The following is an 18,367-nucleotide window of genomic DNA, read 5'->3' as shown; positions in this document are numbered from 1 at the left end:
AGAGATCCTGGCAGGAAGTGAGAGAAAGAGTCATAGACAGAGTATCCTTAACTCAGGGGGAGAGTCAGGAGGGTGTCAGATACCCGAGATCAAGGGTAAAGAGAGAGTTCAGGAAAGAGGGTGTGGCCAGCAGCGGGAATGCAGCTGAGGATGGACGGACAGTGGCCTTCCCTTCTTGAGATGGGTGTGCACCAGCGTCCCCTGGGAGCAAGCTTGGGGCCTGGCTGTGACCAGAGGCCCTCAGGCTGGATCTGGTGCTGAGGAACCTCCCGGTGAGGCTGGACCCTCCACCAACCCCCAGGGATGAGTGCCCAAGACCCCACCGAGCAGAATCAGGGTGGGACAGAAACCAAACAAAGTCCTCCTTTAAAGCCACCTGAAATTCACGTTTCGGGAATGTTTGACTTGGGGCTTCTCTTTCCTGCAGCAGGATCTTTAAAGAAAACAACCCTTTAAAAGCCTCAACTCCAAAGCACAGAGCCCTCTGTGTGCCTACCTCTGGTCTCTGCTTCAGGAACAAACCTCCCTTACTCTTTGGTCTGGAGTAAAGACCAAAGTAAAGTAAAGCCCCTGGGCCAAGGTGGGTGCAGCCCACGTCCCTGCCGAGGGTTCAGAGTCGAGCCATCACAACCAGATCTTGAGGCCTTCCAGAGGCTTCCACCCCAGGGGCTCAGGGTGGCTGGCAGATGGGGGCGTCATCTGGGAGCAGAAAGGGCCATATCCCTGCCCCAAACCAGCCAGCTCTTCCCCTCGGGACAGATACTTGGTGGGGAAGAGAGGGAGCTGAGAAGTCACGCGAGGAAGGTGACCCAGGCTGGGAGTTACAGTGAGGCGGCCCATCCTCAGCCTTGGCCACTTCCAGATGATCCAAATCCAGAGCCTGCAAAACGGCAGGGGAGACGTAGACAGAGGGACAGGGAGCTACTCCTGCCAGGCTCCCCAGGCCCAATCTGGGCCTCCCGCTGCTCCCTTTCCAGAAGCCCCGTGCCCGTGGGGCTGTGGCTGGTGTGAAGAAGTGAAAGTCCAGAGCACCTTCCCATGGTACACTGTGTCACCCCCAAGTGCCAGAGGTAGCCGGGCCTGGGCTCGAGTTTCCCTTCTGCAGATGTGGTAACAGCAGCTCTGAAAGGCTAGGGGCTTTCCTGGGGCCACACCACAGGGAAGCACAGACCCTGCTTTCCAACCCAGGTCTCCTGATGCCCCATCTTGGCATCCCACTGCCCGGCCAGGCAAAGGGCAAGAAGGAGAGTGTCTTTCCGTGTTGTGTTTGTCAGGAGCTGAAGAACAGCTACCTAGGAACAATTGGTCAGGGGACTTTCCCAGCCCAGATCGGCACTGCCCAGGGATCGGTACTCTTGCTTGGTGACCTAATGCTCTCCCCATCCCGGCTACTAGGGGACAGATGAAGTTCAGGCACAAGACCCTAATAGGTCCTCGAATAAGCTCCACCCGGGGCCCCATCCACCTCAGGGCTTGTGCCCAGACCAAGGACCCTCCTCCCTGGCCACTAAGCCATGGACTCCCAGGAGGGCAGGGCAGGAATAGCCCCAAGGATCCTCCAGAAAACTCTGTCCTTACAGATAGGGAGATGGAGGCCCGAGGACTGTCCAAGGTCATGCCCACAAAAGTCATAGCATCTTCCCCACAAATCATTTTGAGGATTAAATGAGATAATACAAGCCAAGCACTTAGCCCACAGTTTGCATCAAAACGATTGTCACTATTGTTGTCACTTTCGTGAGTTTGCCTATGGGAGCCAAGTTACCAGGCCTCCAGGAGAAGAAAGAGTGCCCTTCCTGTTTACAGTCCAGGCCTCTGACCCATCCGGCCTCTGACCCACAGCGGGTGGTGGAAAGGGCTGAGAAGCAGGAGATGGGGACCCAGCCTCGCCTGGCCTCTACTTAGCTGCGTGACCCCAGGGCAAACCCTGCTGAACCTCTCCCTGAGTGCCAGTGCCTTGGTTTTCTTCTCACTGAGAAATAAGCTAGATATTCAATGTGGGAATACCCCTTCCAGTGTGGGAATCTCCAATGTCAGCAGCAAAACGGTCCCAACCAGAAGCAGCTGAGAAAGCGTGTGCCTGGCTTGGAGGAGGCCCCGGTCAGAGACAGACAAAGGCGCCCTGTGCAGGCCCTGCCTCTGGCCTGGCCCAGAGTTCTGGAGGTTTCCATGCCCAGGCCCAAGGGCTTCCAAGAATCACAGTTGAAAGTTATTACTTGAAAATTGTCAGACCGTTTACTTTGTGTTCCTGGAAGCTGTTGTCCAGGAAAGGTGGTGAGGGGTCGGGAGAGAGACAGAGTGAACACAGGAAGAGCGTGGAAGACAGTGAAAGGAGGAAGAGGGGGAGGAGAGAGAGGAGATGGAGTGGAAAGGTGAGAAGAGGTGAGGCAAAGACAGACACGGACAGACTGGGAGGCTACAGAGAGAGGGCAGAGCTGGCAGAAGCGGCAGCGGTGGCTCTGAGCGAGGCCCGGACACAGGGTTCAGATGACCACAGCTTTGGCTTCCTTCAGCCCGGGCACTGCCCGGCCTCGAAACAGATGCAACAGGGTGCTTTCTTAAGCGGAAACCTCCTCTCCCATGAAGGGGGGCAGAGCCGTTGGGTGGTTATCTTGCTGTTCCCTTGAACACACTCAGCCCACACCTCCATTCCCCGTTGGCCGGGGGGACACAAACATTGCTTGATTTTCTGTAAAACACCACAAACCTCCCCTCCGAAGCAGCCCTTCTCCTTTGCTCCCCGGCCACCAGGAAACCCACACCAAACGGCAGCCACTGTGACTGGCATCGCAAAGGCCCTAGCAGGTCACAGAGTCCTGACCCAGGCATCACCTGGTTCCTAGTGCGGCGACAATCACTACCATTGAGTAAGCACCTACCACGTGCCCACGCTGGGGTCAAGCTCTCCACGTGCGCTGCACACCGAATCCTCATAAAGGCACAGTAGAGGCAATGATTCATCCCATTACACAGCAGGAAAGCAGGCCGGCCGGCTGGCTTCAGAGCCCATGCCTTAGCCACTACTCTAAGTTGAAATAAAATATAACTGCCTGTGAAGCACAGTGTCGTGACAAAGGCTAAAGGAGCTTGGCTCTGCCGCTTAGAAGCAGTGCCACCGCGGAGAAGTGGCTTGTTTGCTCAGTTCGGTTTCCGCAACTCTAAGACAAGAATAACAACTTCGGGGGTTGCTGTGAGGATTAAAGGAGATCATGTGAATCACTGAGCCCAAGCCCTAGCCCGGTGGGGCTCAGTAAAGTTTTGTTATTCAGGACAGGCCTGGCACACCTTCAGCCCAGCCTCCTCCCTCCACCGCGCTCGGCCTGCGGGAACTGGAGGAGGATGTGGGCGTCGCTGGAGCATCACCTGGGTGTCAGGCACGGTGCCCGGGTGCCCAGGAGGGTCAGCCAGCGAGGGGCCTGTACTCTGGGAGGTATTAGGATTCTGGCCCCCCGATCCCATGCCGCAGCCACCTCCTCTGTCCTATCTGTCCCACCCTCAGCCACTGGCAGGGCCCCCTTGGGTGGGGTGGGCAAGGCAGGGCAGGGCAGGGCTGAGCACAAGGCAGCAGGGAGTCATTATCGCTCCCAGCAGAGCTGGGGTCAGGGTTAAGCCTGCCTTCTTATCAGGTCCCCAGGCCCTGTGCTAACACGTGCTGCCTGGCTCTCTGGCGGCTGGTAGGGGGGCCCTGAGGACGCTGCTCAAGGTCTTCCTCCTCTGAAATGGTCCCTGGAGCAGGAGTGGGAGAGGCAGCCCGGAAACAGAGAGAGCGCGCCTGGCTTGGACACCGTGTCACCCTAGGCAATCCCTTCCCTCTCTAGTGAAAATCTGTGAAATTGAGGGTGGAGGGGCAGCTGGATGACGTGACCCCTAAGTCCCTTCCAGCTCTAAAGAGTTAGGATCCTGTAGCCACCTGTGAGCTAGCCACCATGGTCATCCTGTTTACAGACGAGGGAGCTGAGGCCAAGCAGGGGGAAGAGACTCGCTCCCATAACATACTAGTTGGTAGCAAAGCTGAGTGACACTCAGGCCTCCCAACTCCTGGCCCAACGCTCTTCCCACCCCACATACACTCTGACCTTCTAGAAGGTCATGGAGGAAAGGTATAGAGATGACAAAGGGGTGGCTGCTTCCAGGCTCCCCCTCCTTTCTTCAGATTCCAGGAGTGGCCTGGGGACCTCTCAGAGGGGCTCCAGACATGTGGGCACCCGGCAGCCCTGCAGGGTTGGGGCCCAAACCACTCCTTGGTTCCTGTCCAAGGGAACGCAGGGACGGCAGGGCTTCCAGGCTGTGTGTGGAGAGCTGGCCCCATTTTCGGGCCCTGATAACACCCCTCCCCGTATCAGTGGGCCAAGGACTGCGAGGGGTGTGTCTGGGCATCAAGGGCAGGTTCGGCAGAAACGTGGAGGTGGAAAGGGAAGGTGGTGCAGCTCAACTGAGGCCTCCAGCCTGGCCGGAAAGAATCTCTGAGGGCGCCCAAGGCTTAGGGGAGACGGTGTGGGGAGTCACAGGAAAGGGTGAGCTAGGTCTGCTTATACCTCAGGAGCAGAAGAGCCTGATCCAGGGGGCTTTCCTAAAGAAATCCTAGAAATCTCAGGTTGGGAGGGCCCAGAGACCCAGCATCTACATCCCAGAGCAGGAGGGGACATGGCCACCTCTGAGAATCTGAGGAAGGCTACGTCCTTGCCCAGTGAGAAAATGAGGCCCAGGCTGTGGGGGGAGGTGACTCACGTGTGACTGAGGACCTGCGAGGCCCTGCCTGAGACAGAATGAGCCCCCTGTAGAGCTGGAGACAGGGACCCGGTAGGTACAGTCCTGATGAAGCAGCCAGGACCACGGAAGGACGGCAGCAGGTCAGGCAGGACTGGGCCACCCCAGACTCTGTGGCCCGGCCTTCTCAGCGCCCTGTGGAGCTGGGGTTCTGGGCAGGCACCATTTGGGCACCCAGCCAGTTCCATGAATATCCCTCCATCCAGGCTTTGGCCCAGGTTCCTGAATCTTCTTCCTCTCTGGCGGAGACCCAGACCACCCTGAGGACTCCCATTTGGGAGGAGGACTGAGGGCCTCTCCTCACTGCTGAGCAGCCTGGGCTGAGCTGAACACACACACAGAGGCCACTCACGCAGATCTGTGTAGCACATACACCCTGCGGTCTGGGGCTCAGAAAGTCTCATGCCCTCATCCCCTCACCCCGTGACCATGGACTGTGGGCTTCCTAGACAGGAAAACCTGCTTCAGCTTTAGGTGTAAACGTGGCCCTAAGGATTTTAAATGTGGCCACTGAGGCCATTTACAACAAAGCTGAAACTGGGCTGCCTTTTTCTATGGCAGTGAGTACCTTGCATCCCTCCCCAGAACCCAAGGTTAACCCTGAGAGAGCTGAGAAAAGGCTTGAACCCCAAGGGGAGCTTGGGACTGGGGAGACCCTGGGACCAAGGCAAAGGAGAAAGAACTGGAGACCCTGGGTTGAATGAAGCTGGCCAGGAGCCGGAGAACCAGAGCCACAGGGGTGGGCGAGGCTGGGCCTGGGGCTGCCAAAGACAGGGCGGGAGGAAGAGGGAAGGGCAGCTTTGAAGGCGTCCCAGCATAGAGAGAAACAGAGCCGAATCCTGCATCGTAGGTCACCCACCTCCCCAGACCGGGCCCTCAACACACAAGCACATGTGCACACACAGACACACACCTTCACAGGCCCCCGGGGTGCTCATCTGACCCTTTGGTGGTGTCCTTCCCTCTCACCTTCACCACACCCCACTTCACCTGGGTACACGGGGGAGAGGAAGCAGTGTGGTCAGTGTCCATCTTCACCTCCTAAGGCAGCAATTCGGTAACTTCAGGGTGGTAGGATCCCATGGAGCACTTGACGGTAATTCAGGTTCAGATTCCTGTCCTCCCCCCACCCTGAGATTCTGAGCCCGTGGTCTGGGGCCCAGGTAATTCTGAGAAGGTGGTCCTTGGAGGGATGCTGAGTGGCCTGCTAGCTGTGTGGTGGAGAAAATCATCATAATCCTACTGGCTGCATTCATTGCGTGCCTACTGTGTACCTGGTGTTTCTCACGAACCACCTCGTTTCATCCTGACAGCCTTCCTGGAAGGTGCCATTATTTCCATTCCCAAAGTCACGCTCTGGCCACTAGAGGAGCCACAGTTTGACTTGGTTCCCTCCATTCACCCCAACCTACCCACACACACAGACTCACAGAGCCTGGGACCCACGCCAGGGACAGGACCAGAACCAGCATCTGACTCCCCACAGCAGGAGGAAATGGCTGGGTGAGACCCACCTGCAGGAAAGTTGCAGGGTTGGTCTGTGACGGAGAATACTCCCACCCACCCACCCCACCCGGGATGAGGCAGGGGGACCAGCCCACCCGCGAGGCTCCAGGGGTCACGGCTGGACCGGGCCAGTCTTGGCGAATTCCCAGGTGACGGGCGCCCCCTGCAGCCAGACAGGGGTGGTGCAGGGCAGAGGCGGGACTTCGGGCTCACACCCCGGCATTGCTGGGTTTTCTCTTCCATAGTCTCCAGCCGTCGCTGTGGCTGTTATGGTTGCCCCATTTTAAGGATGAGAGCAAGGTTGAGTGTCTTGCCCGAGGTCGCAGAAGGCCCTGGCTCTTCCCTCCCAGGGGCTTCGTCCCAGCCCTTCAGAGCCCGCCTCATCCACACTCCCTCGCATCGAGGACAGACAGTGCAGCAGGGCAGTTGTAGGAGGTTGGCAAAGGGTATTTAATGGGCTTTGGGGGGGGGGGGTGGTCTCAGCACTCCCGCCAGGCGAGTGGGCAAGGGCAGGGCACAGAGGTCTCCACAAGGGGCTCAGGAGGTGAGGTTCGGCTGCGGGGGCTCCTGGCATCTCCCAGTGCGAAAGGTCAAGAGGTAGGCGGAGCCTCGTCTGGGGGCCTCTCGCAGCAGGGGCAGCACCGGGCTGGCGTGGAGCTAAACACACAGTGGGGGGGATGGGGGCTCTCCCTAAGCCCCGCCCCGCAGGCCACCCATTGGGGAGCAAGAAACTGCCCAGACTGTCATCCACCAACAGGCAGAGCAAAGGGAGTGGGATGGCACCCCAGAATGTCACTGCAGGGGCTCTGGAGGGGCTGTGGGTTACCCAACCCTACATCACTCTTAACGCTCCACTTCCACGTGGTTCATAGACTGGGCTTCAGAGTAGAAGGTGCCTTTTAGTAAAGGAATTCCCCCTCTCCCACCCCCGCCAATTATAAACCACTGGACTAGTCTCAATTCTCATAAATAGCTGAGGAAACTGAGGCCCAGAACGCGTAAGTGACTGGTCCAAGGCCACCCAGCAAGTGAGTGGTGCAGCCTTTTCCCTTTGTGTCTCCAGGGACCCCTGGTGTGTTCTGGAGGCCTGTGACTCTACTGTCAACACTCTTCAGGCCTGTAATGCCCCTCTCTCGAGCTCTAAGTGCTCCAGCTTCAGGGCCAGCCCAACACTGGGGGGCTTCTCCCAACACCTGTACAATCTGCAGACGCCCCCTCCCAACACACACAGGCACACATGCATGCTGCACACACACACACACACACACACACACACACGCACACACTCCTCACCTCCTGGAGGGCTGCAGCCTCACCACTCCCTGGGGGCCCCTTGCCTGGTTGGTTGAGACCCAGAGGTTGGGACTGGGGGCCAGACCCAGGCCCAGGGAGGTCTGGGGGACTGTGCGCGGAGGGGCACATCGGGAAGTGAGGGTTCTGCCTGGGCACCCAATCAGGCCCCACCACTCTCTGCAGCCAGACAGCTTCGGCCATGTACCTGGGGAGCAACAAGCCAGATGCGAGTGGTTGTGGCCCTCCTGGCCTGGTCCCCCTCAGCCTGGGGAGCACACAGCCTGGGCATGGCCCTGCAGGGAGCTGTCACCAATCTCATCCAGGCTGCCATGCCCCTCTAACCCCATTTCTTGGAGCAAGAACCCACAGAGGCAAGGAAGGGGAAGCTCCAGAGACTCCCACAATGCCCTGGAGAAAACTCCAAAAGAAGGAGAATAGTGAGCGTAAGGTGCTGGGAGCTATGCTAAGGGGCCAGCGGAGACGCCCCAGCTTCACCCCGCCCCACCCGCGCCAGGGGCCACCGCTCAGGCCTCTGCTTTGCCAACTCACTTGGGTCCCAGCGGTGCACAAATTGTTAAATACCAGTTGCTGGCACAGCCATGGTCGAAGGGGTTGTGTCCTTCCAGGTATCGGCACTGGGCGGGGGTGTGGGGGGTCGAGGACAGGAAGAAGAGCTCAGATCCAGCAGGACTGGGCAGGCCACCCCCACCGGCCCTCCCTGCACCGGTCAGCTCAGCCCAGGGCTGCAGCAAGACTCCAAGGACAGAGGAGCCAGGAGAGTCAGGCGCGGCGTCCCCAACCCACTTCTGAGCAGCTCTGGCACTGCACCCACCTCTCCTGCCTGCTCAGGGATCCCTCCCCATCACCTTGTATCCCCTTTCGCACTGTCCTCCCCCACTGTCTCATTTGGCCACACACATCCTCCTGCTACCTCCTTCCAGATCCTTTTGGATCTTCGTTTTGCTGATAAACTACTCCAAAGACAGTTCTCCACCCATGTTCCCTCAACTCCTCTACTTTCCCACATCTCATTCTTCCTCAAATTGTGCCTTCACTGAATTTCACTATCTGGAAGGACAGTTTGTGGTGCCTAATCCTATTTCCCTAAGCAAAATCACATGGCCTTGGAAATCTGGGCTGAAGCTCCTGAGCACCCAATGCTTGACCAATGTCAAGCCCAAAGGTCAAGTCCTCCCCTGGAAACTCTTGACCAGGTTTTCTCCTCCTCCCCTCCTTCTGCCCATCAGCCTCGCCCCCTCCTCCTTCCCAGCACAGGCTGTCTCATGGGGACCTCAAGAGCCTTAGCTACAAAGTGTTTGTCACGTCCTAAAGTGGCCCAAGAGCACCTCTGCCCACCACCAGCTCGCCTGTGTCCCATGCCCTTAACCATTGTGATTTTTTGAGTTCTCCCTACTTTAAGGTGTTTCAAGAACTTAAGGGAAACTGGCATTCTACTCTCAATTTTAATTAAATGGTTAGAAGAGTTTGATTAAACTTACAATCAGAATTTTAAATCTAGAGAAATAAATTTTGATTTATTAGATGTACACGAAGAATAGAAAAATGTTGATTGCTCAGTGCTTAAAGGGATGGGAATTGTTTAATGAATTCATAAGAACTGACTAATAAAGTAGAGCCCTTCCTCTCCCCATATGGGACCCTCATCCATGAAGGGAATCCAACAGCTCGGAAGTTCCCAGACCGTCCTCTCTCACCGGCTTCAGGCCTGGTCTCCTGCTCCAGTTCTGTATCTCAAACGCCCTCATGCTCCACAGACCAAAACCAAAGTGGGTATCTACTCGCCCCATCTCCTGCCCAATTCCCTGCTGCCTCAGCTCTCTCTCCCCTTCTTCCCCAGGGATCGGGGAGTCAGACTTCTCTCTCTTTCTCTCTTTCCTTCTCTCCCAAAGCATTATGGATTCCTTTGTTTGTAGGTTCACTCATTTGTTCATAAATATTTGGGGACCTCAACACTGTTCCAGGCATTGCTCTGGGGACTGAGGACACACCACAGACAACAAGGCCAGCCTTAACTTTCAGGGTGCTGAGGGCAGTTGGGGAGTGGTCAGGGCAGCACAGAGAGGGGATTGGTGAGAAGAGCAGGCCGCCCGGCCAACACTCCAAGGTGCAGGCAGGGAAGCAGCAGCCCAGGGCAGCAGAGAGAGCTGGACCCTGAGAGGCTGGGGAAGGGCCACAGCAGGTACGTTCTGTTTCAGATGCTGCTCTGTGCAGCCTGGAAAGATTAGTCTGAGGATTGCCCGCTGGCTTTGGCCACTTGGAGAGTGCAGCATCAGTATGACAGTAAGGACGGAGGCTGGGCTGAAGTGGGCTGAGGAAGGTGAAGAACGACGCTAGTGAGCACAGCCAATGCTTTCAGGAAATCTGGTTGCGCTGGAGGGGAGAGTACAACAGGGGAGGTCTGCGATGTTAAGGGATGTTTGCTTTGTTTTTAAGATGTGAGAGACAAGAACATGTGTACTGATGATGGGAAGGAATGGCAATAATGATGACCTATGGGGCACTTACTCACACCAGCCACTGTTCTATGTATCTCACACACATTAACCCATGCTGTCCCCTTTTACGGATGGGGAAACTGAGGTACCAGATGGCTAAGTAACACAGCCAAGATCTCCCTGCTGGTGTGTTGTGAAGCTGTGATTTGAATTTATGTGGTCTGGCTCCAGAGCCCTCGTGATCTAAGCAAGTGGCCCAGCAGAAGTTGTGGTCAAGGGATGGAGGTAAGAAGGCAATAAAGTTGAGGTGTGTGAAGAATGCCTGAAATGGGGTCTGGTAATGGGAAAGAGCCCTGCCTGGTGAATCACAGAGTGCAGATCACATTTAGGTTTCTTAAGGCTGGAGATCCTGGATTAGGACAGCCCCATCTGAGCAGGGGAGGGAGGGCAGGCCTATGGCCTGACCTGGGCTAGAAGAACCACAGGACATGGGAAGGGAGAATGCTGCCCAGGAGAGGCTGAAATGAGGGACTGAGGCTGGAGAGAGAAGACATGCAGACCACAGGGAGCTGATGAGTCAGGGCTGCACAGAGGAGTCACAGGTGGGCTGGGAACCAAATATGGGTGGGCTGGAGTGATTAAGTGGTGACTGGAAGGATGGGAAATGGTGGGCAAAGAGGGTTCCTCTGTCCTTTCAGCTGTCTCAAGGTCTCAGGCCCCTCCCTCATTGATGTGACCTACGACAGTCTTCCTAAAACAGCCTTTAGTCAAGTCATTGCCATGTGGAAGGAATCCCATGGCAAGGGTGTTCACTTTTACCACTCCTAATCAACACAGTATTGAAAGTCCAAGACAGTGCAGTAAGAAAAGAAAAGGAAATAAAGCCATACACGTTGGAAAGGAAGAAATGAAACTGTCCTTTTCACAGATGACATGATTTTCTATGTAGAATCAACAAAAAAACTATTAGAACTAATGAGTGAGCCTAGAAAAATTGCAAGATTCAAGACTAATAAACAAAAATCCATTGTATTTTCTTATAATAAACAAATGGAAATGAAATTTTTAAAAATTATAATAGCACACAAAAATGAAATACTTAGAAAAAATCTAACACAATGTAGTCAAGATCTACACGATGAAAACTGTAAGACATTAATGAAAGAAATCAAAGAAGCCCTAAATAAATGGAGAGTTATACTACTTTCATGGGTTCAAAAACTCAATATTGTTAAAATGTCCATTTTCAAAATTGATCTCTAGGTTCAACACAATCCAAATGAAAATCTCAGCAAACATTTTTTGCAGAAATTGACAAGCCGCTTCTAAAATTTATATGGAAAATCAAGGTAACTAGAATAGCCGACAGAACTTTGAGAAAGAACAAAGTTGAAGAACTCACATTGTATGATTTCAAGACAATATAAAGCTACTAAGCGAGGCAGTGTGATACTGGTAAAAGGACAGAGAGTCCAGAAATACACCCACACCTCTATATTCAATTGATTTTTGACAAATGTTCAAAGGCAACTCAATGGAAGGATAGTCTTTTCAAAAAATGGTGAACAACCCATAAGCAAAAAAAAAAAAACACAAAAAAAACCCATAAGCAAAAAAAAAAAATCTTGACCATACCTTGCATCATATACAAAATTTAACCCCAAATGAATCATAGTCCTAAATATAAAACCTAAAACTATAAAACTTCTAAAAGAAAACGTATGAGAAAAATCTTTGTGACCTTGGGTTAAGGAAAGATTTCTTAATTACACACCAAAAGCACAATCTATAGAAGAAAAAACTGATAGAGGGACTTCCCTGGTGGGCCAGTGGCTAAGACTCTGTGCTCCCAATGCAGGGGGCCCAGGTTCAATACCTGGTCAGGGAACTAGATCACACATGCCACAACTAAGAGTTCGCATGGTGCAACTAAAGATCCCATGTGCCACAACTAAAAGATCCCATGTGCTGCAACTAAGATCTGGCAAAGCCAAATAAATGAATAAATAAAAATAATAATAAAAGGAAAACGTATTTAAAAAAGAAAAGAAAAAACTGATAACATACTTCAAAATTTAAAACTTCTGATCTTTGGAAGACACTGTTGAGAAAAATGAGATGACAAACCACAGACACGGAGAAAATATTTGCAAACCACATGTCTGAATCCTGAATAAATAAAGATTTCTTAAAACTCAATATTAAGAAAACTACCCAATTTTTCTAATGGGCAAAAGACTGGAAGAGATATTTAATCTAAGACATACTGATGGTAAATAAGAACATGAAAAGATGTTCAAAATCATTAGTCATTAGGAAAATGCAAATTAAAACCACAATGAAATGTCACTACACATTTATTAGACTGTCTAAATTTTTAAAAAAACTGACAAAGCCAAATGTTAATGATGCAGAGCAACTGGAATTCTCATGTATTCCTTACGGGAATGCAAAATGGTGCAGCCATTTTGGAAGACAATTTGGCAGTTTCTTATAAAGTTAAACATACAGTTACCATATGACCCAGCCATGCCAGCCTTAAGTCTATACCCCCCCAAAAATGAAAACTTGTGTTCACATGCCTGTACACCAATGCTTATAGTGGCTTCATTTATAATCACCCCAAATTGGAAGCAACCCAAATATCCTTCAATTGGTGAATGGGTAAACAAGCTGTGGCACAGCTATATGATGGAATACCACACAGCAATAAAAAGGAGGAAGCTCCTGATGTGGGCAACAACATGGGTGAATCGCAAATGCATTATGCTAAGTGAAAGAAACCAGACTCAAAAAGCTATGATTACATTTATGTGAGATTCTGAAAAAGGAAAACCTACTGGGACAGAAAACAAATCAGTGGGGACTTCCCTGGTGGCACAGTGGTTAAGAATCCGCCTGCCAATGCGGAGGACACAGGTTCGAGCCCTGGTCCGGGAGGATCCCACATGCCGCGGAGCAACTAAGCCCGTGCGCCACAACTACTGAGCTTGTGCTCTAGAGCCCGCGAGCCACAACTACTGAGCCCGTGTGCCACAACTACTGAAGCCTGCGCGCCCTAGAGCCCATTCTCCACAAGAGAAGCCACCGCAATGAAAAGCCTGCGCACCGCACCGAAGAGTAGCCCTGCTCCTCGCAACTAGAGAAAGTCCGCGGTGCAGCAACAAAGACCCAACGCAGCCAAAAATAAATAAATTAAAAAAAAAAGAAAAGAAAACAAATCAGTGGTTGCCAGGGGCTGCAGATAGGGAGAGAAACTGACTCAAAAGGCCATGAGGGAATTTGGGGGTGGGGGGGGTTGGGGTTGATGGAACTGTTCTAAATCTTGGTTATGGCAGTGGTTACAGGACTTATGAGTTGGTCAAAATTCACACAACTGTGCACGTAAAAGGGTAAGTTTTACTGTATGTAAAGAAAAAACCCTATCAAGGCTCCCGGGTTTCCACTGCACCAAGATTAAATTATCCACCTGACTTCTTTGCCTTTTAAATCTGGCCAATCCCAGGCAGACCACTTGCCCATGCCACAGCTGCTCCAAATAGAACTGTTTCCTCATCATCCTATCAACATTCCACAGGCTTTCAGGCTTCCCAACTTTTCTAAAAGCTTTGCCCATCACTGCAATGCCCTTCCCTCGATTTATGCCCGTCCGAAACCACTAAGTGGCACGTCCTACCCTACACTGAAGTCCTCACTGAACTCTCAGTGCTCTCTCTGAGTCTGTGCTACACAACGTAGGCAGGCCCCTCTCCCAGAGTGTTCGCGGGTATCTGGCGAGGGTTACTCTGATTTCCGGTTCCTTGTCAACGCAAGTGCAGGAGGCAGCCTTACTCACCTTCCCGCCCATAGCTCAAAATAATGAGCACGCGCCTAGCACACAGTAGCGCACCTTCGACGCAGCGCACCCAGGAAGGAGAGTGACCACCAACCTCCAGGAGGACGTGAGATCTGAGCTGAATTTGGGTCTGGAAGGACTAATGAGGCACCTTCGAGAGAAGTCAGGCCATCAAAGACCAGGGCGTTGCAGAAAGCGGAAAGTGCGGAAGTCCGGAAGGGGCAAGGTGACCACCCACAGCCCGATATAGTGGCGCCCCGCTCGGCCCCACGTACCTTGCCCTCGTAGGAGCGCTCGGCCGCGCTCACCGACATGGCCTGGATCAGCAGCAGCAGGAAGAGTGGCACCAGGAAGCCGGCGGCGGGTACAGCCACCACGATGCTGCGCACCGGCTAAGGAACAGCGCCTCCGGCCAGTCCTCCTCGGCCCCGCCCTTCACCCACCCCGACCCCAAACTGCCCCGCCCACGAGCCCCGCCCACCCTCTCTCTGCGCTCTATCCCAGTGTAAACCTCACCTCACCCTGCTGTCCAGGCCCCTGTGCCACCTCTAGCACTTCCCCTCCTTGACCCTGCTAGATGCTCACCCCTTCGCAGTTCCTCCTATCCCCACCCACCTGCCCGACTCTACCCACCGTCACCTAGTCCCACACTGGTCCTCCCGAGCGGCTTCGCGGAAAACCCCGCCCACCACTACCTCTGCACCGCCCCCTCCCCGTGACCCCCCTCCTCCGCTGTCTCCGCCCTCCCCACAGCTCCCCTCGTGGGTCCCGCAGCCCCTCAGATACGCAATAGCCTTGTCCATGGAGAAGGGCAGGTGGGTCGTGCGCACCAGGAAGATCAGACAGGTGACCAGCATGGCACCTGAGTAGAGGCATAGTGACAGGACGAGCAGCATAAAGAAGCGAAAGTTGCGGTGACCAATGCAGTTATTGACCCACTTGCAGTGGTGATCAAAGTCCTAGGTGAGAGGGAGAGGGGGACCTCGAGGACCCAACCTCTGACTCAGGCTCCATTGCCCCCAAATCTGAGGCCTTACCCCCACCCTCTAAGCCCTTGGCCTCATGCACTGGCTCCCATTCCTAGGGAGACACTGAGCCACAAAGTCCCTAACACTGCGGGCATTTCTGTGGTTAGAGCACCATACGGCTCTGTGGCTCACATAGTTTCATGTCAAGAGGCCTTTAAAGCCGGGGCCTGCTAGTCTTCTCTGGGACACATCCTGGTGTAACTTCAGGCAGGACATAGAATATCTCTGGGCCTCTGTTTTCTTATCCACCGGATGAGCCTAATAATAACATCCTTGCCCAGCCAGTCTCCCAGGGTTGTAAGGACCAGTTAAGACAGCACATTGGTAAACTGTTGCAGGCTGTGCACTTAGAGCCCAGGAGACCAGGAGACCCTCTGGCCTGGACAGCCAGAAGAGGACAGGCAAAGTTCCCCTGGCCAGGCCTGCAACCTGCCTGAGGGCCTCGGGCATCTAGTGTCAGTGAGCCCTTGATAAGTCAGGGGTATCTTTCCTTCCCCTGGCCTGACCAGGCCCAGCATAGATGTGGATGCCCCTCTGCATGTCAGCACCAGTGCAAGAAAGGGCCAGCCTCCCAGGAAAGGTGCAGGCACAGTGGCAGTGACTTGTATGAGTGACCAAGAGTGACTGGGAATTACTGCCACCCTTGGTCTTTAGCAGTCCTGGAAGTAGTTTCACACTGACCACAGGCCCCCGTGTCAGTGGGCCTCCTGGTCCCCGGCAGGTGCTGGGAGGGTAGGTGGGCAGGTGAGAGGCACTTACCTCCACACAGATGTTGCACCAGGGGCAGTGGTAGGTCCGGGGCGGACGGTGGAAGCAGCACTTAGGGCACCACTGCAGGCGGAAGGCCCTGTGGTTCACCCATACCACATGCACCATCGTGGGGCCCTGTTCATTGGAGCCTGGCATGGGAAAGGGATTGAGCAGCAGCAAGAGGCCCTTCCGTCAGTCTGCTGCAGCAGAAGGGTGTGGGCACGCAGCCCCACAGCATCACTGGGCTCCAAGAAGGGTGGGGACCAGGTGGGCAGGGGACTCCTTAGTCCCCACTGAGCAAGCTGGCCAAGCTTAGAGAGGCTGGCAGTCAAAGGGAAGGTGGGTTTCCAGCCCGAGGAGTTCTTTGAGAACTCAGGCCTTTGCCACTGTGAGTGATGCTTTAAGGAATCTGTGTGGTAGGAAGGAGGAAGAGAAAACTGAGTGGTTGTGAAGAGCTGGCTTCTCTACCCAGCCTACCCTAGCCCTCCCCTCCAAGGCTACTGGAAAACCTCCAAAGTTCTGTTTTTCCACACCTCTGTGGCTTGAGCACACGAGGACATGGGGTGAAGGGGTCCTGAGGCCCCAGGCGGGGAGATGGAAGGAGCACTTTAGGAGTCATCCCAGCAGGCAGGAGCCCTTCGGGTGCTGCCTCCTTCTCCCAGGGGGCCAATGTCTCACCTTGATGCAAGATGCCAGGGTCTGAGAAGTTGAGTGACACGAGACTGAAGAAGGTGAGGATAAAGAGGAGGCCTGTGACGATGGGAAAGGCCCATTCCCCGTTCTGGGCCAGCCACCTGCAACTGAGACCAAAGCAGGAGTCAGCCCTGATCTGGGGTGGCCTGAAGCTCCCCCAGGACCCAGTCCACCGGGTCAGGAGCCCCAGACCATAAATCCTGGTCTAAATATCCAGGCTAGTGACAGATCCATAGAAACTCCACCAAAGGTCATCGAGTATTACCAGCCACCCGCAGCTCCCAGGTGCACCAAGCACTCTGTACCTCTGTGCCTTCGCATGTTCAGTTCCCTCTGCCTAGAACCTCTTCCTTTCCCTGACCCCTCTTCTATACTCTCCCTGTCTCCATACTATCGTTATGTGTTTTCCTTTCTGTTGCTCTGTAAGAAACCTGTCAGCTTGTGTGGGAGACTTACGGGAATGCGAAGAAGAGGCCACTGAAAACGACCAGCAGCACCACGTTGAAGGCGGCAAATAGGCTCGGGAGGATCCAGGGCGGTGGGGCCTGAGGCGGGCTATGGGGCTCCTTCAAGAGCGGCATGGCTGGACCTCCCATGGCCCCAGGGGAGACTAGGGCCCCCAGGCTCCCTCCCCACTGCTGGCTCCAGGGGCCCCATGGCCACAGCAGCCTCAGAAGCCACAGCCCAGGGTGGAGGGAAAGAAGTCGCAGTGTGACATCACAGAGGCTGAGGAGAGTGGGGGCTAGGGGCCCTTCAGCAGCCCTGTCTGCCATCTGTGACCGTCACTTCCAACAGCAAACCATACCCCTACTTGTGCTGGGGACAGAGAGGTCCTGCCCCTGCGAGGTTCGAGACTACATGAGATTAGAGCAACACGTGGGGAGAAGCTGGGTGATACTACTCACCGTTTCAGGCTCAGTGCTAATCAAAGCAAACGGTGTTCATTGTTCTATCTCCATTTTTTCCTTGTTGTTGTTACAAAATTGCACTTTGGGGGAGGAGGCAGCTAACTCTTCCCTTGTTTCCAGGTTTGGCTTCACAACACAATTCTGGTCAATGAGACATAAGTGGATGTCTGAGGGTTTCTAGAAAGGCTTTTGCTTTCCTGATAAAAGGGGGAAAAGACACAGTTGGTGCAGCTTTGCCCCTTTCTTCCTGTTTTGAACCTGGACGTGCTGGGCTTGGTCCACCTCGACCCATTAGGCAATAAGTCAACATGGGACACGAACAGAATGACAATAATGACACTGAGTCACTGCCCCAGCCTTGAACCGCCTCCCTCTGAGCTGTTTATTATGTGAGAAAATAACTGGGTTTTCTGTTACATACAACTGATACTTGTCATTTATTTTAGTCACTGAGCATCTGAACCCCTCTGTGTTTGGAGGATCCCTGAACTATAAGTCTTGATGAAGGGCAAAGACTTTCTCCATCCCAACTGAACCTGAAAATGCCAGATACTTGCATTCGAAGCCTCTCTTGCAGCTAACACACAGACCTGTGACTTGGGTGCCACCAATTAGCCTCAGATCTGCTACCACCAACCAACTGAGGAGTCCACTGAGATGCAGCAACTGTCCTTTTAAAACTTAGATCGTGGCCTCCGATTAGAACCTTCCAACTGCTTCCCTGCCAACTCAGAGTAAAGTTCAAAGTCCTTACCACGGCCTTCAAGGCCCTCCCTGATCTGGCCCCACTAACTTTCTGACCTCATTTCCCAACATTCAGCCTCATACTCACTCCACACTCGCCAGGCACACTGGCCTCCATGCTGTTCCTCAAACACACGTGGTATAGTCCAGTCCTGGGTTCTTCACACTTGCTCTTCTCTTTCCCTGGAATTCTCTGCCACATATATTCACAGAACTTGTTCCCTCACTTCATTGTATTCTTTGTTCCAGCGGTGCCTTCTGCCGTTATCCACATGCCTGCATCTCCAACTGTTTCCCTACAATAGATTCCTAGCAGTTGGATTTAGGGCCAATGAATACGAATATTGAAAACATATTTCAGAGTCGAGTCGTTGCCTTACCTGACTT

General features: G+C 53.7%; 2 protein-coding genes across 2 annotated transcripts in view; both read right to left on the bottom strand.

Annotated features, from left to right (window-relative positions):
- TFRC (transferrin receptor) overlaps positions 1-14,264 on the bottom strand; it is a 116,973-nt gene extending 102,709 nt beyond the window's left edge. The window contains exon 1 of the mRNA XM_067738591.1: positions 14,133-14,264. The gene's annotated coding sequence lies outside the window, so the exon portion shown is untranslated. The remainder of the gene's footprint in view (positions 1-14,132) is intronic.
- ZDHHC19 (zinc finger DHHC-type palmitoyltransferase 19) lies at positions 6,718-16,924 on the bottom strand. The gene is made up of 8 exons (XM_067738592.1): positions 16,785-16,924; positions 16,314-16,435; positions 15,645-15,784; positions 14,644-14,816; positions 14,133-14,238; positions 8,116-8,201; positions 7,567-7,771; positions 6,718-6,930 (listed from the first exon to the last, which is right to left on the bottom strand). Exons 1-8 carry the CDS (start codon positions 16,922-16,924, stop codon positions 6,811-6,813), a joined length of 1,092 nt encoding a protein of 363 aa, XP_067594693.1. The 3' UTR covers positions 6,718-6,810.
- Positions 16,925-18,367: the final 1,443 nt, after the last annotated feature.

This window comes from Pseudorca crassidens, chromosome 5 (genome assembly GCF_039906515.1).
Source record: "Pseudorca crassidens isolate mPseCra1 chromosome 5, mPseCra1.hap1, whole genome shotgun sequence".
Lineage (NCBI taxonomy): Eukaryota > Metazoa > Chordata > Mammalia > Artiodactyla > Delphinidae > Pseudorca > Pseudorca crassidens.
Note: the sequence above shows the minus strand (reverse complement) of the source record. Positions and strands in the feature narration are given on the sequence as shown.

Coding starts and splice junctions, on each gene's coding strand:
- ZDHHC19 (XM_067738592.1), bottom strand. CDS start 16,924: ATGGGAGGTCCAGCCATGCCGCTCTTGAAGGAGCCCCATAGCCCGCCT. Junction 16,436..16,784: donor GGCCTCTTCTTCGCATTCCC/GTAAGTCTCCCA, acceptor CTTTGGTCTCAG/TTGCAGGTGGCTGGCCCAGA. Junction 14,817..15,644: donor GGTGCAACATCTGTGTGGAG/GTAAGTGCCTCT, acceptor CCTCTCACCTAG/GACTTTGATCACCACTGCAA.